The sequence below is a fragment of the Perna viridis genome, chromosome 14 (genome assembly GCF_037379345.1).
Source record: "Perna viridis isolate PV_CMFRI_1.1 ecotype Kerala chromosome 14, ASM3737934v1, whole genome shotgun sequence".
Lineage (NCBI taxonomy): Eukaryota > Metazoa > Mollusca > Bivalvia > Mytilida > Mytilidae > Perna > Perna viridis.
This window is the reverse complement of record NC_142458.1, coordinates 24,243,583-24,266,036: the sequence shown is the minus strand read 5'-3', so window position 1 is coordinate 24,266,036 and position 22,454 is coordinate 24,243,583. Positions and strand designations below refer to the sequence as shown.

The window sequence follows — 22,454 nt, the reverse complement described above, 5'->3', positions numbered from 1 at the left end:
TTGAAGTCATCACTACAGAAGTTTTATGGTCGTCATCATGAACTCATGGATCGTTATGGTGTGTCCATCAGCACCATGAAAACTGATGTATTCAACGGGTCATAGTTTTCCTTTCCTCGTTTGTCTATCCCGGACTTGACTTTTTATGAGCAACTCTGCGGGTGTTTCTAGAAAAGCAGATGACGCTTATCCTACTGGTCCACCTGCTCCCAGTTTTTAGTGGAGTCCGAGTTGCTCATTTACTTTTGTTACTTTGTATGTATGATTTTAGTTACTTTATGTTCTTTGTTGTGAATTTCTGTTTTCCATGTCTGGTCTGTGTCTCTGGATTGCATTCTTTTGATTACCGCTATAACCTTGATTCCCTTGGTTACTCTTTCACGTCTATGTAAAATCCAAACAGAATTTTTCAAATCTTAAATGATTTTCATGTTTAAATGATTCTAAGGTAGACAGCTTATTTAACTGGTATCAATGTCTTATTGCATCTGCCTCATTTGATATTATATAATTGATATGTGCATAAACAAAGTGCCCTTTTTCTAAATTTAAAATAGAACCTAACTAACCAGATCGTATTAAATGTGTAGAGCACTCAATAATTTTAAAAACTTGTTTTTGTTTTTATTTTATCCTTTGTAAATGATACATGCGCATGCTGTTTTATCATTAGGGTAATAACAAAATATGGAACTTGTAAGCATGTATCGCAAAACGAAGGAAAATATCAAGTAATACATAAAACAGCAAATTCAAAAACAGGACAGGAAATGCACACAACCTTCTTGACTTGGTACAGGCATTACAAATATCTTGAATATACAGTAGCCAAAATAGTTGTGATGGAAGTTGTGTCTTGGGCAAAAAGGTCAAAATAGGTGCAACAGTAGTCAACTACATGTATGTGTAAGACTACACAACTGGTACAACTAAGATTACAAATGTTATTATGTGCTCTGTTGTTACAACACTATATGCGACAAGATCTTAAAATCGACTAGAAAAAATGTTTGATTTTTTGGTTATTCAGTACTAAGACAAAAAAAGGGAACATTAGCTATTTATCGACAAACTGCCTAAATGTTAGTACATTGTACATTGTCACTAATTCATGGCCCTTTATTTTTTTTAATTGATTTTATTGTTAAAAGCATAATTTTGAACGATCCCATTAATGTATCAATTTCACATAAACGGTTAAGTTTTCAATTAAGTTCACATTGTATCGTCTAAATCTAACTATGGTATTATCGTGTTTTAATTTATTTGCTAAATTACTCTTTGTGAAATGTTATGTAAAGCTGGTAATTTGCAGAAGTAATAAATCATTTCTTGCAGGTTTAAGATATTGTCTTTAGAATACATCTGATGTTCAGTAAAAAAAAATCCTTATTTCATTTTCCAATTAAGCAGATGATAAGCTCTTCTTGAGTTATGTCCGCCTTTTGCAACTATTTTTGTCTGTCGTATATATAGTGAACATGTTAGGTTCCATCGGTCTCAACCTTGACAAATGTGATCATACTGAATGATATCACTTTCTCGGCATCTCAATGTTCGTTTCGATTGTGAGATGTCGTTGATTCATTGTACTAGATGAATTGTAGTAAATAACAGTATATCAATCATATCAATTTTGCAAATTTCGGTATGATGTGCATGTTTCAAGAAGTCATTTGGCACTAGCAGCATTATAATCAAATACACGAGAAGATCTAAATCCCCTCACAATAATTGTCCGAAAAGAAGTGCTCATAATCAAAAGTATTGAAATAGGAAAACAAATATGTCATCAAAAAGTTCTATCATTTGCAATATACGGAATAATCCTGAGCTTTTTTGTTGTTGTCATTTTGTTATTTGTTATACTGAAAATTTTGATAAATATTATATGATATAATTCGGGGTCATATTAGTCTGACTACTTGGTTCGTAAATAACCTCGGGAACTGCAAATTAAGAATTAACACTTTAAAATTCCGTTACTCTGTATCGGACTCATGAAAGGCAGGATATATACGATAAATCAAACATTCTCGTGTACAAAGAATTCGATATCATTCACATATAATATAACGTATGAACAACTTTTATGCCTTAGGTTTCTTTAGTGATTTGCACTACTTCGAAAGTCATAATAAACGAAACAAAATGCTAATTGTTCAACAAAATGTAAATTGCAATATATTCTTTGAGAAGCAATTAATTTCAGTCCTTAGACATAAATGAAGGGTGACAGGCAATGAAAATATAAATTTAAGCGTTGGTACGCTATCGGTCACGGCATGCAAACGCTCAGTTTGTAATATAAATTCGACTTGATTTATTATTAATCAGATAATTCTATTAAGGAATGAGCACATGCAATCAAAAATATGACTTTCATAAAATGAAAATTAAACAATATATATTAAAAACGTTGAATGAAAAATCTGAAACTGCCAATCAAAAGCTAACTGAAGAAAAACAATTCCAATTTATATTCAGTTGATAGGCTTTATAATTGTTGCCATCATACTGAAACCAGAATATTTCGAATCAAAGTCACTGTTTGCGCAGCATGGTCAGAAACATTTATGATCTATCTTATGTTCATTTTGTCTATGCACAATTTGTACCAGACAAATAAGAAATAAGATAATGTTACAATACCAATATTAGGTTATTGTTGATGGAAATGCCACGTTTTCAAAATGTATCATGTAAATATTTGATTGAATAAGTCATGATTGTGGTTCCTGTTTATATTCCCTTTATATCTGCGTTTGACTTCAAAGGAATTACTCCGTAACCTTTGCATATTCAAATATGCATTGTTTAATGATTACAGTTGTGCTAAACCTGCCAAAGATTACATCTGGTTACATCTGTTACAAAGTCTTAAAAAGTTTGGTTTTTTTTCTGAGCTCTGCGAAATGAGAGGAAATCATCTTATAATAGTACTGAACGATTTAACATTATATATTGTAGCAGGAATGAAAACTATCAGCCTCCCATCGGTCTTCAATTAACGACAAGGAAACCTTTGCATCACAAAGCAGGTTGCAGCTGGTCCCATAACAACATTTAACATAGGTAAAGCGATATTGTTGCCCCTATATACTCCAGAAACATAGAAGGAAATTAAAATTGAAAACGAAACAATGCAATTATTTATACGTCTGAAACATGCATAGCGCAAAAATGGTCTGTCGAATGCGACGTTATTTTGTAAATTCATTATATGGTTCTGCGCATGCGAAGTAACCGCAAAACATTTTACAGATGACGGGATACCACCGCTATATTTCACACATCAAGAATCAATGCAGCACAATGACGACATTGAACTTTTAACCTTTCAACTGAACACGGTTTATCACCTTAAGTTTTTTGCAGTTTAACACAACACTGATCAGAAGTGTACGATGCAAAAAAATCACTATAGTACCATCATGATATTAAATCTATAACCGCTGGCACTGTCATGTAATGTTTTACTTTCTGATCTTATGGTGTCCTCCACTACCGCAGCTAATGGAGTGCGCTAATCCAATGTTCTATCTGACAGACGAGGCCACTGCTAAAAATAAAATATATTTAGTTTATGCTTTTGGGTTATATGCACGGAATTATCGAATTATTGCATTATTGACTACAAAAAGTTGAGTATAGAGTTCATTTCTAACTCGAATTGTCATATTTGAGAAAACAACACTTTGCAATCTAATGAATCACTGTGTCATGATAGGTTATGTTAAAAAAGAATGCATGTACATTTGACGCTTTCATGTGTGATGGTAATTGGTGTATATTCGTTGAAAGATTGAGTCGATAGCGTTTTTGACAGAAATCATAATACTAAAAATAACGTATTTAGTCAATGAATTTTGAGTGGTGAACGCTCAAATTGGTACGTTGAACTGTACACGGACAGCCATTTCCATGATGCTGTAATAGTACAGTGAAATATTCAATCTTACTGTTGCTATGTTACAAACATGTTAGATTAGTTATGTTCTTGTCACGAAATTACTAGTCACAAAAAGTTCGATGAATTGAATCCCCTGCGGTTTCCACGAAATGGTAATTGAATAATTATGCTTTCACAATTAATTAGTGTTTATGGCCGTTAAACGTAATTAATTCCGATAAAATAAATGGAAATATGTCGTAGGTATTGAAAATAAATCGAAATACCAATAGTCACAGCAATTAGATAAAAATGAGATCCTGTTGATACTGAAAAATAGTTCAAAGTTGTATGCCTCCATATTGCTAAAATAACAGAAAATTGCATTGTTCTGTAATCAATTATAAACATACTGCTGGCTAATCTAGCAAAATATTGAAAACTACATTCGTATGATTCACGTAAACTACGATTTTGTATTTATATTGTATTCAAGACATATTTAAGGAAAATTATTAGGAAGGTAGTAAAACAACTTCAACAGTTAAAACATAATTATATGCTTTCTAATACGCATCCGATTCGTACGCTTACTTATAAATGCATATATTTGAATCCGTCAACCTGGGTGCGTTAAACGTACAGCCTTTTGATAGTTATCATTTTGGATATTAAAGATAATAAATACAATATAGTTGCTTCATTTTTCAAAAATTATTACATTTCACTACATTGTACTTATCGTGGTTTCATTGACAAATTTTATTACATGTACTACGTTGTACTTAACGTTGCTTCATAGACAAATTTATTACATGTACAAGTGTGGACACATATATACTGGTATTGCCCGAAGAGCAAATTTGAACATACATACGTTGTGCCTTCAAAATCAATATTCCAACTTAATCTTGTATCAAACAATTTCAATCAACTTCTAAATAGTTATATACATTTATAACCTGAAAAAATGGTTCCTTGGACAAAACCTGTATACTACAGTACTTGTTTTGCAGCTGTATAAAATATATCTAGAGGCACTGCCAGTATCGTTTGGTTTCAGAACTAATGTAACGTGTATGTACATTCAGTATTTCAAAACACTGTCATTGATTTTTCTTTAAATTCTCTATTTCATTAAATCCTGTAAATCTTCACAATGTTTATAAAACCTAGTTATTTTTACGTGTGTAGTATTAGTGAATTGATACTAAACAAAACCCTCATCCTTTTAACAGAAAAGCGATTCATCCATATTTGTCTATCTGCAAATATATGAAAAAAAAATTGACATTTATTTTTAATTCTTTACAAAGAATAACAGATATACGGAAAGTGCTATCGTTCTTTTTTTTTCAAATTTATTGTTATAGGGTTATTTAACTACATTGTACTTATAGTTGATTCATTGACAAATGTATCACTTGTACTACATTGTATTTAAAGTTGACTAATTAGGCTTCCTATTCCGATTTAAAGTATCTCGATATATGTCTATTTTGTGTAGTGGTAACTCCTTACTTATCTAGCTCTAATTGTGCTAATGAGAGGTTATTCATACCAAAACTTTTTAAAAACACTCCGAGATTTGAATTTTATTTTATGATTGGTATCACGTAGTTACTTGTACAAAACAAAGTATAATTTCTAGATTCAATACTCTGATGTTGTGGTTTTACGCTACACGTTTCATTTCATAAACTGATATTTCAAAGATGGCAAAAAAATACAACATTTTGCTATCACTCTCCTGTATCGACGCGTTAAATCTGGACAAAAATAAGCAGGTGTAAAACAAACTGTTTGATAATATGAAATACTACAAAGATATCATCTATACAATTGATAAAAAATATAATATCAAGTATTAAAATCATTTGCACTATTACAACCGTTTAAAATAGCATGGTTAACGGTATCGCTCAAATCCATCACATTAGCACCAACTTGAAATGATATTGATATCAGTTAGATTAAAACTAGATAGTATGCTCTTATAATCCGATAACGTTCCGTAATGCCCTATATAATTGAACTCCTAAATTGGAACATTCTGTAAAATGAAGAAAAGCCGTATTCAGAACATCGATCAATGTTCGAAAATCAAAAACCATTGTGAGTGCGCACGTATGAAATAAAATTATGATATGTGCTATACAATCGATTTTAAAAATGAATATTTTTCGTATTTTAAAACTTTTTAAAAACACTCCGAGATTTGAATTTTATTTTATGATTGGTATCACGTAGTTACTTGTACAAAACAAATTATAATTTCTAGATTCAATACTCTGATGTTGTGGTTTTACGCTACACGTTTCATTTCATAAACTGATATTTCAAAGATGGCAAAAAAAATACAACATTTTGCTATCACTCTCCTGTATCGACGCGTTAAATCTGGACAAAAATAAGCAGGTGTAAAACAAACTGTTTGATAATATGAAATACTACAAAGATATCATCTATACAATTGATAAAAAATATAATATCAAGTATTAAAATCATTTGCACTATTACAACCGTTTAAAATAGCATGGTTAACGGTATCGCTCAAATCCATCACATTAGCACCAACTTGAAATGATATTGATATCAGTTAGATTAAAACTAGATAGTATGCTCTTATAATCCGATAACGTTCCGTAATGCCCTATATAATTGAACTCCTAAATTGGAACATTCTGTAAAATGAAGAAAAGCCGTATTCAGAACATCGATCAATGTTCGAAAATCAAAAACCATTGTGAGTGCGCACGTATGAAATAAAATTATGATATGTGCTATACAATCGATTTTAAAAATGAATATTTTTCGTATTTTAAAGTCAACATGATTTGACATTCTCAGAAAACTTTTTGTTTTCCGTGTAAAAATCGATAGTTTCATGTTTAAACAATTGGATAGAGAGTTTGGTAGCAGCAATTTTTTCAGTAAACACTATTTACAAGACAAATAACCGATGAGTACATTTCAACGTCATCTGCAGCCCATGCAATGTGTCCTGATTTCGGTTCATTTTGTTTTAAGATATATAGATTATATAACGCTAGTATATTGTCGTCAGCTTTGATCGAATTTTCTTTGTTATTATTCAGATTTTAGAAAAAAACAATCAATGCTTTGTAAAAGGTGGTTTATATCGAACATGTATAAATCTTGCATTTTACAATGGTCATATTGTAAGCATGCACATATTGTTAAAATATGAAAGTAAATAAATTAGATGACTAATTACATATACTAAAGCAATTCGTATAATACAATACATCACCGATCATTTGTCATGTGTTTTGGATCACTCATCGGTCCATAAAGCAAATTAATAAAATGTTGTTTGTTTAAGTCCTATATTCAAAACAGCTGAAAAAAATAAAAAAAACTGAATTGTTTGTTTGTTTGTTTGTTTTTTTTTTTAATTCTAATTTACTCGTATATATCCTTTAAAAATTATGGATACCCGCCAATTAGTGATCACCCATGAAAATGCAATATCATCAGAGTCAATTCTGAAAGGCTTAAGATCTTTTCTGAAATAGTCATTGTATAGCATTTTGTGCAAAACAATATTTAATTTTGCACCGCTATATTTCTACTGAAATTAATAAACAATATTTCATTGCTATGTACTAAAACTTTAAATTACATATTGTAGAAACATGCCAATTCCTTATTTTCATTTTGTCTAATATCTTGAAAACATGCATACTGTAAAAACTACATTAAGTATCCTTTGATATAACCACATATCAAATAGGAAGGAAAAGACGTTAAGATTGCTTTCCAGGCGCTTTCTCGACGGTATTTCCTATTACCTGTTATTAAAGAATTAGAGATAAATAAATTCTTCAAGTACCGTGAACCACGCTCCATCAATTGGAATTATAATTTTAAAGTTCTTATGGATGCCTTGGGGGACTGAAACGTGAACAAGAAGACATTGTTTCCTTGTCAGAGTGCTTAAAGGCCGTGAGATTAAATTTTAAAACGAATGAAAGTTTTAAGTAGGTCAACGAGTGCCAAGGCTACATCAGTTTTCAAAGACTCCGATGTAGCAAAAACATTGTCTACTATACATGGCAAATATGTTGTCTTACCAGCAGACACAGCCCCAAACAACATTGTTTTTGTCTGCAAAATGTTTTTCATCCGATGTTTATTATCAGAGGTAGACGTAAAAAATACTAGCAGTGATAAGACCTATACTGCTACCACACTCTCCAAAGAGGAGATTGTGGAAAACCATAAATCTGTGCTATTTTCTTTTGGTCTCTCTACCAAGGACGATGATTGTGATCTACCGTCTATGTACTGGATTCCTAAACTCCACAAGAATGCATACAAACAACGTTTCATAGCTCGATCTGCAAAATGTACCACCAAACCTCTTTCAAAACTTCTATAACTTCTATACTCACAACTGTCAACGAGGATCTACAGTCCTACCACAATACTTCTTACTCCCGTAGTGGTATTAATTCAATGTGTATTCTAAAAATCCGAAAGATCTTTTGGAGACAATCAATTCAAGACTATTATCAGAATATAATAGCATTAAAACCTATGATTTTTCAACACTGTATGATTCTTTCTCCCATACTCAGTTCAAATGCCGACTGAAAAATATTATACATCGTTGTTTTTTCCCAAAAAATATGGTACACCTAGATACAAATATATAGTTCTTGGTAGAGATTCGTCATACATTGTAAGAAATAATTTCAAATCATCTGCCACAGAAGATGTTTACTAAATGCTGGAATTTTTAATCGACAACAAATTTGTCCAGTGTAGTGGATGCGTTTTTCAACAGTCGGCATTCCAATGGGAACAAATTGTGCTCTTCTACTTGCTGACATATTCCTTCACTATTATGAGGCTGACTGTATATCTGATCTGATCCGAAAGAAAGAATATCGTTTAGCTAGATCCTTTAATCTCAGTTTTCGATATATAGATGACGTATCTTTAAACAATCCTAATTTTGGGGTTTGATACATCATGAACTCGAGGATCGTTATGGTGTATCCATCTGCGCCATGTTCAACGTGTCATATTTTTTTCTTTCCTCTGTCGTCTACCCCGGAGTTGACTTTTTATGATCAACTCGGCGGGTGTTTCTAGAAAATCAGAGGACGCTTACCCTACCGCTATACCTGGCCCATACTCCCAGTTTTTAGTTGAGTCCGAGTTGCTGATTTGCTAGGTTCCCTTGATTACTCTTCCAAAATACAAAAAGAAATACCGCATTGGTATACTTTGAATTTAAAGTTTTCAATCTTTGTAGTAATTGCCAGTTGGCAAAACATTTATTTCTCGTTGTAAAATTGATTTTTCAAAAAACAAAAATTGAAAACATGTGGTTTTGAAAAATCCGCAAAGGAGGGGGTAACCTAGGGTGTATGTAGCCCATGAACTATATAATTCGTTATCTTTATACGGATTCGTACTGAAATCCTTTAACCAGTACATGATTATCATCAAACATTTCAATTTGTTCATCAGATAAGCAAACAGAATGCTAACTTGAAGTGGCTTTCAACTGATTACGGAAAATGAGAAATATAAATGTTACAAGCCTCAAGGTAATGATATACATTTAGTGGTGAACCTAACTATACTTAATCTATTAATCTAAGTTTCATATAATAATACAAACGAAAAATAAATGTTTTTTTCAATGCTATTATTATAATATAAATGTACAATTGACAAAAGGAATATTAAAAACTTATTATACTTATATTACTGCATGCAGTTATTATTTTTTTATTATTATTTTGAGATTTAATGGATTTAAAATTACACTTAGTGTATTATTTGTGTGTGAGTGTGTGCGTTGATCTTCCGACACGCATATTATGTTTACTGTTTGTGAGGATGTATGTACTCACAAACTTTACAGTCTGTCGATAAACCATCGAGGACAGAAGTTGAATTGTACTGCTTGTTACAGTATTCATTATCAATTGCATTTAACAAGCATGTCGTTTGAAGTACTTACTTCCATTGAGTATGTAATAGTCGTACAACAAAAAGGAAATGGCCAAGTATTGTTTTAAATATGCAATTAAATTATCTGATTTTTTTATCAAATTTCTACAGGTAAAGAAGTTATTTGTACTGGTTATACCTTCTGCGCAATTGCATTAGTCTTCATTATTGAAAAAACACTAGGTGTTGGTTCGTTATCTGTGTTTTTATACCAGGCCTGCAGAAATTAAAAAGAATACATTTCACTCGGAGAAACACATGCACCCACAAATGCCCCTGAATCGTACAATACAATTCAATTATATTTAAACTGACTTTTAACTTTCAAAGTGGGGTAAACCAGATTTAAACGTCACGGTAATCAATGGTTTAATTATCAGAAGCAAACAATCTATGATACAGCTTCCGTTGTGTAATAATATAATGAACACGATCGTTTATTAATGATTATGACGACAAAATATGCTGGATATAGTATCAGAAGCCAATATAGATTTTTTTTTTTGGTGTTTGCTTAAATTGATATTTAAATACTAATTTAAATGAATATATATTTTACGCGTGATATAAAGAGGGAAGCAGCTAGCATTACATTAGCGAACTGCAGGCTTACAACGCAATATCTGATAAATTCTAAAATATTTTCGAAATAATAAGTTTACTTACTTTGACAAAATGCATTAGAAGAGTTGTTTTTAACATACATTAGAGTGGATTTTTTAACCATTAGAGAAGGTAAGACATTTATTGTTGTGCCATTATTATGAATAGCATTAATCAAGGAATGTTTAATTGCTCTTTAAAGCCTATAATATACATGTTACATAACAAAGATGTATTCTGTCTTTTTTACGCTCTTTTATCATTCATGCATGCATTTCAAGGACAATTGTGTCATTAAATATTTATATAGTATTTGACTTTTGATACTAAGTAGATATAACTAACTCCAGATGAACAGATCATATACAATCCTATTAAACAGTGGGTTTTGTTTTCTGTTTTATTTTAGAAAAAAGCGAAATATGCAGTGTATAATTGTGGTGCTCTCTTTATATTTCATATTTTAGAGAAAATTCATGACATTTTGTATCTGTTTATCTATTGAAGTTTGTGGCAAACTTTTGGAAATATATTATATATATTTGATAGAAAATAAAATAATGACCAAATTGTATTACTGTAGGACCAATATGTGTACGATCATGTTTTGTTATATTGCAAAATTTTTAACCACTTATGTCATCTACTCTCTTCTACCATATGTTACATGTGTATCATTATTATGCAAGAATAACAAATCATACATTGATCAAATAATAGAATAATTACTTAACCGAATAGGTCGTTTTGTTTGGCAAGTTTACAGATTTGATGCTGCTACATTCGTTATAATAGTCGCTGTACTGGTTAAAGTGCATTTGACGATGGGTATGCATATGGTGTAGTGTGCAATAAGCTCTCGTTTACAAAAATAAAATTCTTTGCTTAAGTGAGTGCAAAACCTGAAAAAAAATATCTGAATGGAAACGTAACAATTCGATATTTCAGTTCATGTGGCTTGCCTAGTTTAAACTTACATTTGACTTTCGAGTGGTGTTTTATTTTCTTTGATGTCATTACTTTTTTTTTAAAACCCAACCCTGAAACAAGATAACTTTCTTTAATAAATATTTGATGGAAACTAATTCTTCATTTCGTTTAAAAAAATCTTTATATTCATTCATATTGTTTTCTTTTGCTGTTGTTGGTTTTTTTTTAATTCTGGTGATGTTTGTATGTAAGATTAATCAAAGGAACCACGATTCTACCGAAGATCAAAAGAATGTAATCCAGGAACAAAGACCAGACATGAAAAACAGACAAACACAACGACGAACACAAAATCACCAAGTTTGTAAATGAAAGCATTCTCGTATCTTCATGATGACTTTTCATTCAGAATTGTCAACCTTCCTTTCATCTGTGGCAACATCCCTTCGGCTCTTGCGTATGGAGTGTTCATATCACAACTCATACGTTATGCCAGAGCTTGCCGAAACTACGCAGACTTTTTGTACAGAACTCTAACAAATAGGCTTCTGGAACAGGGTTATGTTGCTACAAGATTAAAGTCATCACTACAGAAGTTTTATGGTCGTCATCATGAACTCGTGGATTGTTATGGTGTATCAATCAGCACCATGACAACTGATTAATTCAACGGGTCATAGTTTTCCTTACCTCGTTTGTCTACCGCAGACTTCCCAACGTGACTTTTTATGAGCAACTCGGCGGATGTTTCTAGAAAAGCAGAGGACGCTAACCCTACCGGTGAACCTGGTCCATGCTCCCAGTTTTTAGTGGAGTCCGAGTTGCTCATTTACTTTTGTTACTTTGTATGTATGAATTAATTGTTGTGTATGTCTGTTTTCCATGCCTGGTCTTTGTCCCTGGATTACATTCTTTTGATTACCGTTATAACCTTGGTTCCCTTGATTACTCTTTCTATCGGTAAATAACTATACATATTTTTTTATTCAAACGACGTGTAAATAAAAGGGCAATGAGTATTTTTTTCAGTACGGTATTTTAAATAAGTAAACTAATTTGTTGTATCAATAATTGTCATTTATACTTTAAAGTGATTGGCACCCATTGTCCATTGCATTGTTTGAATTGTTTAATCCATGAAACTTACACCATTAAGTAACATTATATTGACTCAATCTAATAATTGATCGAAGGTACTTTAGAATTCAGAATTAATTGTTTAAATAATGCACGAAATGTCTTTTTTTTCACGATAGATACTCTTTAAAACAGAGACAGTCTCGTTTGATATCATATGAGGAATTAATTCTTTTCTTTTGTGAAAATGACTGCAGATGATACAGATGAACATTTTAACTCTATGTTCGGGAGCATAAATAAAACGTATATTCTGTCAGGAAGTATACGGTTTGTAAGTCTCGTTCTAGTATCAGTTTCTCTTCCGGAATTTCCGGTGTAGAACGTATTGAAATCAGTAGACCGATAAGCATTTTAGTGTGTACTTCCGGGAAATTCAAACGCTGCTTCACGATGCAAAATCTTCTATTTTATGCTATTCTAAACATTTTTATCTCTTTAAACCCCAAAATCATTCGATCAACAACAAATATTGAATTCGATATGTGAATAAAAATTACTTATTTAAATATATATATATATATATATATATATATTAATATTAATTAATTGGTTTCACTTGTGTGCGCGTGGGTTGAATACCCTTGGTATAGGTGTGCTTTCAATTGCTTTGCCATATTTGGTACTAATTCAATCCCGTAATGGTGTTTAACTGAAGTAAAAAGTTGAAAAAAATATGTAAGTCTGAGAAAACTCTTAACTTTGTGACGTCGTCGATTTCAAAGGCTTTGATTTGATATACCATGGAAGTTCAGAATATTCTCAGACTAGAGTTTTTGATTTTTTTTTGTGGCGCCAGGCCTGTATGTTAAGAACATACGTTACTCACTTGCTCAGCGACATCAGAGTCGATTTAACGTAATATCATATCACAACTTGCCGATATTATTAGTTTTACGGCAGGAGACCGAGAAGGAAAATGAAGTCAGACATATAAAAACGATTAAGTTAAGTATAAAAGAACTTTCAGATTGGAACTTTGTGTATAATAATGAAATAGTAAATTCGAGGTGGAGATAGGGCTGTTTTTGTGTGTTGTAACCTTTATTGTTGATTTTGTTCCCTTTTGTACTTTTTCTTTCTCATTTTTCGCCATGGACAAAATCGTTTCAACTTTTCCTTAAAAGAAAATAAACTGGTAGGTCGATTGAATATTTACCAAAACAGACTTGATTGAACAAATACGTATCCTGTTTACATTTATTAGAATAAAAAGAAAGAGAACTGTAATTATGTTTTATAACAAGTGTAAATTAGTGCTATTATAAACGTTTGATGGGTAGTAAAAATGTCTCAATTAAATATTCCTTAATATGAAATTACAAATTGATGATCTGGTGTCATTTCCATAGTATTGTGAAATAATGGTTGTGATTGTCATTTAATATTTTTTATATCCGTGATTTAAAATTTTATAGCATTGAACGTGTACAAATAATGACAGTAAGGGTGTTTCTATAAAGGCAGTAATGATATTGTTATTACTTGTATATTTTTTTTTATATTAGACTCAGTGAACGTTGCATTCGGTCTTACTCTCAGAGTGAATGTAAGGAGATCACTAACTTTGTATTATATATTGTAAAATAAGCAGCAAGTTACTTTCTTAAATGTATTGTCCTTGCCACTATAATATTACTTAAACTATGAGACCAATTGACTAAACAAATGTGGCTCGTCAATAGAATACACGTTAAAACAATGTTTACACTAGCATATGATTAACACAAATCAAAATAAGTCTCTTAGGACGCTTTGTTATGGTAACCTTCTTATATTAGTGATATAATTTAATGATAAGATGATATTACAGTGAGAAATTCAAAGCTGGTTTTTATGACATTTGCATTTAACATTTTGTTGCTGTACCGTTTTCTCTTTTAAGTGAAAAAAAATGACGATGTATAAATCGGCTGATCAGTAAGCACAATCGTTTTTACCTTGCTGTAATAGTTTATTAATATTATGGATTCATGCGTTACGTAATATGTTAATGATTTCAAACAGCTGTATAAAACTTTTCAGCTTTATCAATGGACAAGGTTTTTGGCAATTACACAAAAAGGTGGTTACATAATATTTTTTTAAACGCATATAGGTAAAAAAAAGTGTTCACCTTGGTTCTAAACCCTGTATGTGAAGAATTAGGATTTATGTTACATACGATTAGGATATAACTTTGTGTTGGTTTAAACTGGTCTGGAGTTTATATGTCAGTTAACAGCAAGTAGTTATTTGTTTGTTCATTTGTCTTACGGATAATCAGTTTCTTTATTTTTTTACAAGTATTTTATTCTCTCCATGTCGTAAATCAGAAATTTCTGGACTATATATATATATATGTATTGTTTCGTTTTCATTTTCAGTTCAGTTTCAGTTTCAGTTTTATGTTGCTCGAGTATATTAGAACAACTATTTCGCTGTACTTTTGTACAGTGATGTTTTTAGGTCCAGCTGAGCCTGCCCTGTGGCATGATGGTTTCATCTTCATTGATGGAAGACCTATTGGTTCCTTGAGCTATCTTTCATCCCGGTTGAGTGGTTGTCTTTTTGACATGTTCAACAATTTTCATTACCATTATATCCTTGTACACGTTGATACTGATAAGTCGAAATATTACCTGTTAAACCCGAAATATATGAAAATAGTACCCTCGAATACAAGTTCGTACGGAGTTTTCCTCTGATATATTTACGTCATACATATGTTTCGCCATGAGAGTTGATATTTCCAGTATTAAAATGATTCTACTTGATTGAGATTGTATGTTAAAGTAAGATTTTTTCGACGTTCCTACCATTCTTTAATATCAGCTATGTTGGGTAAAAACAACCTGGTGCTCGATCCGTCTGGCAACTACATTTTGTACAGCAGAACTATGATAAAAATGGAATTGGACTTACAATTACAGCTGCAATTAAATTACACATACAATTAAATGGACTAAATGACTTCAATGATTCAAGTTTTTGTGACAAATATCGATGCAGTTTTAAAAATATACACATGCAACGTAAATTCTATCTTAGTTTTGAGGATAACTAATAATATCGGTGTGTATCACTGAAATTTACATTATGAGAATAGTATGAAATATTTGTGTTGAATTTGATATGAGAACTTTTTTTGAGATATCGTATATGACTTTCTTTTTGTAACAAAAATAGTGAATTGTTGAATAAAATCAACTTCTTGCATCTCAATAACTGTAAGTAAATATAAAATGACCTCAATAACAAAGGACAGCCAAGACCTTACATATTTAAGTCATAATACAATAAAAACAAAATACAAATGTATATACAACGCTTGAATGAATCAATTAATTCCCGTGTACACTACCCACTATTTACATTTTCCATTGTCCCATTGAATCCAACTGCATTTTCCAATAGGAGGTTATAACATTTTCTACCACATATTCAAATCGTTAAATTCTTCAAAAATAAAAGCATTATTTGATATCCAATCAAATTTTATTACGATGATAATACAAAAAGCTTTTAAATACTAGATTACCGCATATAAAAAATACATCGATTGCTTTCCAATCGACTTTAGATTAGACAATCGTGTTAATCTGTTAACCTGAAAAACCTCTTCCGCTCAGTAACAATTGAAAACGCATGACTTCGTTTTATCATTTCATGATGCACAATCAATCCATTTGTAAGTAACTATTTGTAAGTGTAATAAACAAAATCATGATGTATTTTATAGAAAATTCTAAAATGACGACGAAGTAAAAGTTGTCATTTTATTTTCGACATGTATCAGTAGTTGAGCATGGAGAGACTAATAAATTAAACAAGTTAAAGCGTCATTTCTTAGTAATTTTGCTAATAAGTGTCGGGTTTTCGTAACTTGATAGTACTTTATTACATGAGTTGATTGTATGATGAAGCTTCCATCCACTTACATGTATACCAAAAATATATATATAGAAGGGCCTGAAAATTTACCAACGATGTTAGATGTTAGATTATATAGCCTAGCTGGTCGAGTGGTCTAGGGCGCTGGACTTAGTGCAGGCGGTGTTGCCATAGATGTCACAGCGGTACGAGTTCGAGTCCCGCGGAGGGAACAACCAAACAATTTGATTCGCAAATTTGACAGTTCTAACATCGTTGGGAATTTTCATACCCTTTTATAAGTTAACGTTATCTTCCCTGTATCAATTTGATCCGATGGAGCAGTGTAGCGAATAGAGTCGTCACATTCTGAGACGTTATATATATATATATATATATATAGGAAGATCTGAAAAATTCGCAACGATGTTAGAACTGTCAAATTTGCGAAGCAAATTGTTTGGTCGTTCCCTCCGCGGGACTCGAACTCGTACTGCTGTGACATCTATGGCAACACCGACTGCACAAAGTCCAGCGCCCTAGACCACTTCCCTGTATCAATTTGATCCGATGGAGCAGTGTTATATAAAATAATATACAAAAGTACCAATTATATGAATTGCAAATTTGATCTGCTGTAAACGTTTTTGTTATGGAGTAAACTCTCATAAGCAGCATTAGAATCAAATATGTATATATTGCATGATAAATTAGTTATGAATATTCAAAGGTCGAAAAACAATCCCGTTGCAACAACGCACTTTCAGTTTTTATGTTAATTATTTTTTTTAAATTTAACTAAGTCTTTGAAGACATTTTAAAAAAGTGTAATCAGGGGAACCAGAATTCTAGCCGAAATCAAACGACAACCAATCCCGGGACAACGACCAGACATGGAAAACGACACACACAACAAAAAACATACAATAACCAAATAATACGTACGAATCCAAATTAAATGGGTTACTCGTATTTCACTTAAAACTTGGAGCATGGATCAGATGCACCAAAAGGGAAAGTGGCATCTGTTTGTTTTAAAAACACCCGACGAGCCGCTCATAAAAAGTCAAGTTTTGGGATGACGAAAGAGGACATGAAAGCTAAGACACGTTGAACAAATCGGTTCTCATGATGCAGATGGATACACCGTAACGATTCACGAGTTCATGATGACGACCATACAACTTATGTAGTGATGATTGTAATTTTGTTGCATCACTTATAATCATTTTCAATTAAGAAAATGTAATTATCGATATTGAACATAAGGATTTTGATCTCTGATTTGTATGTAAAGCAAACTACCCAGTGAAAGTGGAATCAAGAGAAACCAAAACATTTGGCATGTGTATGACTTGAAATTGCAAATTTGTTGATTTAAAGAGAAATTGAGGTCACCGATATTCGAGTGGAAGTCAAAGAAATATGTTTAACAGAAAACGACTTGACACGGAAAAAATTCACACTCAAGCAAAATACTTAAAATAACAAAAAGAGAAAAAAAAACACATGAACTAAGAAACAATAGTAAATGAACAAACTCCACTACAAACTGGAAGTATAGACGAGGGGCGACGGTGCCGTAAGCATCCTGTGTTTTTTTTAAAGGTGTTTGAAAATAATCCAATGAAAATGAAGGGTATTCCTCACTAGTTCATTCGACATGAAGTATGTAATGTATATAAAGATCACTTGTCATTTGAGACAATGACATTTCTCTCTCTTGGAAGGTTCATCGGAACAATCTTAACAGTATGTACTGAATCATTGATCAATAGTTTGATCTAGACTGGCTGCAATTATTTTGAAATATTGAATGTACTTTATTATAGTTAGTGTTATGTTTGCTTTATAAGTTGAATCATTTGTTTTTTTTTTATGGATAATGGATTTGATGTTAAAATTTGTTATACTTTGTTCTATTTCTATCCTCTGGTCAATTATTAAACATTGTAACTTATTTATTTCCTTTTAAGTTTTTTGTAACAATTGACTGTATCGGAGAATTCGAAAAGCCAGCGGTATAACGATCATGCGATTTTTGTACAATCAATTCGTGTCATTTATGAAATATATAGTTAACTTTGTTTCAGTGCCTACAATCTAACAATCCTTGAACGAATAAAGTCTCCTGCAGTGATAGTAATAATCTAACTTATGTAGTTTATAATTAATTATGTAGTGGCGGAAATGCATTAAACAATTATTATTGAAACGGAATGACAATAATTACACAAATTCATCATATAATACTGTAACACTTTGAACATACATCGAAAAACTTATTATTACCCTAAGCTTGCAAATATTATCTGAAATCCTAATACGTTAGTCGATACACAATATAAATGTTTTTACCAATATTTTATGTACATGAGACCAGAGTCCCCCGAATAATCTGTTATCAAAGTTGCAAATTAATTATTGATACATTTTATGTTTAGAAAAAAAACTGATGCTCTGATGCAAAAAACAAACATAAAAAAACAAAAACCAAAATACAAAAAATACAAAAAAACAAAAAACAAAACCAAACACGTTCCTGATAATGTTTGAATCTGTTCATCTAAATATGTAATCAAAAAAATTCAACGAAGTGTCAATAGTGAATTACGTAATAAAATTCACAAAAAAAAACAAAATGTAGCACACATGTCCGAGAAATATGTTGAACTTTAATACAGTTAATGTTATGTAATAATGTTAACACACTGTAACTCATAATACCATAATTGTATTTTAAAAGTACGGAATAAAGGGTCTTTTACATGTAAAAAGGGAAACTTTAGGAAATATAGGGCTTGGGTGTTTGTAGTGAAGTAATTCATTATGATGAAATAACAGTTTTGAATACGACGTAGGTTTTCCAATATAGTGTGTCTCTTTTAAATCGTTTTCAGTTTACCATTAAATAGTTTGCTGGATGAAACTTCACCAATGGCATAAAGTGTCAAAAAACATACAATCTTACCTGCATAATATTATGAACCCTGAATAAAGTCGTTGGTACATGCATACGATTAAGTTAAACATAGTCTAATGCCATTGGTCAATTGCATTGCATATGTAAATGAGTTTCACATGTGTACCTATAATAATTGGAATACAAGACTGCAAAGAGTTTAAAACAATTGATACTAGCTAAGGCGTTTAAGCATAGTCAGTTTCACCCACAAAATATGTGCAATGGTCAATCTAAAATCGTGTTTTATATTATTTAAAATGATAATTGACATGCTGAAATTTAAATCACTTCATTTAAACTTTATATCAATGTGATATCAAATAATGACCCTATATTATTGACGTGCACCGTGTAATGTAATCCGCAAAACAATCAATCAACAGAGTAACAAGACATTTAAAATCATCCAAACGCAACCAAACTGGCACCTTAAATTTGTCAATCAAGACATGCAGGTAAACATGTAGAAATATTAAATATCAAGAATTCGTACATTTCTTTGCCTAAAAATAGGTTCTATCTTATAGTGTAAATGCAATGTAGTTGCTCTATTATCTATCAAGCTTCAATGTGTTATTTTAAATTTGTATGTACCGTTTGTTCATTATGTGAGTTTTGTTTTGATTTAAAGTGTACTTTACTCAATTTAGAACATTTCTTTGCAATCTGAACAAAAGACTGAAACTAAGACCGCATGAGATATCATTATACAGGTTTGAACAGTTGTTTTATAACGTTTCATGTCGCTGTATCATACAATAAAGTTATTATATGTACTTCTTCAGGATATATACATAAAATTTTAATTTGTTCGAATATACATCAAAATTACATTATTCGCGTAAATGATTATATATGAATCAAGAATTTAACTTCCCTTTTCAGAAGTATGGCGAATGAGACCGACCGAACTAATACATCACAAGTGGTTCCAAAATGTCATACATGGATTGCTGAGGAACTCAAAGGAGTTAATGTGACTCTTCATATACTTAATGACCAGCTTGTAAGACGAAACTACGGAGGAATAGCACTACTTATCTGTTTCTGTGTGTTCGGATTGTTAGGAAATATACATGTGTTATACATATATTCGAAACAGTACAAGAAATCAAACTATAGAATATTTGTACTTTTTCTTTCAATACTGGACGTTATCAATTGTACGATAGTTGCGCCATTGGTAGTTGCCTACTTGTTTTTCCCTCTGACGTTTCCATCCGACGTGTTCTGTAAAATATTCAGAACTATCTTGTACTTTATGGCAATATCTTCAACGTTATCGCTCGTATCAATAGCCATCGATCGATATCGAAAAATATGTCATCCGTTCAGAGAACAATTCACAACTAAGCATGTTAAGCTATTGTGTTTGGGCAGTTTACTCGTAGGCTCATTATTAACCTGGCCGGCCCCGATTCTCTGGGGATTAAGCACAGTTGAGAGTGGCATTCCTGGAATTACAGGAAAACGTTGCTTCACATCAGACGATTTTAAAACTACTGCAATAAACTTTCAAGGGTTGTACAATGCAACATTAATCCTGTTTTATTTTCTAGTTTCAAGTACACTTATAATCATTTATATCCACATTGGAAGATACATACGTAAAAATAACGAATTTAGAGATGCACAACGGCGCATGTCTGTTAAGTATGAGGAAGAAGCTGTAAAAGCTGCCGGGAACAGTGCCCGGAAGTCCACTATTACGTTATCTGCCGTAACAATAACGTATGTTCTAAGTGCTCTTCCGCATCACCTTCTTGCGACACTGATATTTCTTGTGCCAAACTTTGACTGTAATCTTAGTCTGATCGGTTCGCAAGTTTACTATACCTTCATTTGGTCATATTTCATCAACTCAGTCGTAAATCCGTTGATATATGGTATTAGAGACCGGAAGTTTAGATTTGCAGTAAAGAGACTATATAGAAAAAGTCAAAATGAAAATGTTGCTGTGCAAAATATTTATTCTCGTTCAATTAGTGTAACAAGCGGGAAAAGTTGCAATTTGTAGAAAGTCTTTTATTATTCTTGTCGAATTATATTATTAAGATCGACTCGAATATTTGTTTTTTGTTCATATATATCAAGAAATTTCAAACAAAGACAGGGAACCATTTATTTACTTTCAGAATTATTAAAGGAATGTTCAAGGTTAACCGACCTTATCATTCCTACATACCAGATTGTCACTTCTTGATATGAAAATGCACATTTCGACGAAATTGACTTAGTAATGAGTTCTTGCAAACCACACTAAATGAAATCGATATTAATAGTAAGTATGTGTAAGAATCATGCAAAGTGGGAAAAATCTGAAACATGCATGTTAAAAATCAACCGATCTGACCAGGTAATATCACTCAAGGATACTTTCTCTATTTGAAAAAAACTATTATTCAACTCAACGGTGGAGCATGATATGGAAACTCTTGCTTTTTCTTGATTCTGATGGTGCAAATAGTCAAATTACACTATAAAAATAATGTTTGTTTTCATCTTGTTTCATCTACTGCCTGATTTGTACGGGGACTTAAAAATGTTAAGGCTTATTACGTTTCTTTTTCCCCCTTTGAAATCCTTTGGTATTTAACTAGTCATTTAAAATTATCTTGTATACTGCAAATATTTATATTTTCTATAAGAAGAAAACTTTAGAGGACGCCAATTCAAAATATATTAGAGAGGAACAACCAATCTACTTTTATGCCTTTACGCCTTTGATAATGTACCACCATAAATAAATAGTACAGTTTCCACTTTGTTTTTATTTTATTTGTATGAGAATAGGGTGTCGAGGCTTTTCTGAAGTTATTACTTGACAATGTAATTGTATTTTGTTATGGAATGCAATATAAACAAGCGTAGAAGAGCGAAAACTGCTTTGTCAGATGCTTCGTTTACAATTTAGTATACATGTAAATAAATTATAATATTAGTGTCATATATTGAGTAGTGGAAAACAGTTCTTTCTTATTAACGCCCTAAAAATATATGAGAAGAAAATTTGCTGCTAACACCAAGGCTATAAATTAACGTGTAACATGTTAACTTTCGTAATACCACTACAAATAAATA

General features: G+C 31.6%; 1 protein-coding gene across 12 annotated transcripts in view; it reads left to right on the top strand.

Annotated features, from left to right (window-relative positions):
- LOC148598721 (trace amine-associated receptor 4-like) overlaps nucleotides 1-21,433 on the top strand; it is a 48,321-nt gene extending 26,888 nt beyond the window's left edge. For 4 of the 12 annotated variants that reach the window (XM_088560666.1, XM_088560667.1, XM_088560659.1 and 1 more), the window contains exon 2: nucleotides 20,259-21,433. In XM_088560666.1, the coding sequence (XP_088416792.1) occupies nucleotides 20,263-21,390 (1,128 nt within the window). In that variant the 5' untranslated portion in view covers nucleotides 20,259-20,262 and the 3' untranslated portion in view covers nucleotides 21,391-21,433. Of the gene's footprint in view, nucleotides 1-2,970; nucleotides 3,076-9,409; nucleotides 9,478-10,302; nucleotides 10,622-14,645; nucleotides 14,784-19,946; nucleotides 19,982-20,258 lie in introns of those variants that run through there. The other 8 variants (XM_088560665.1, XM_088560663.1, XM_088560658.1 and 5 more) reach the window with 7 other exon arrangements.
- Nucleotides 21,434-22,454: the final 1,021 nt, after the last annotated feature.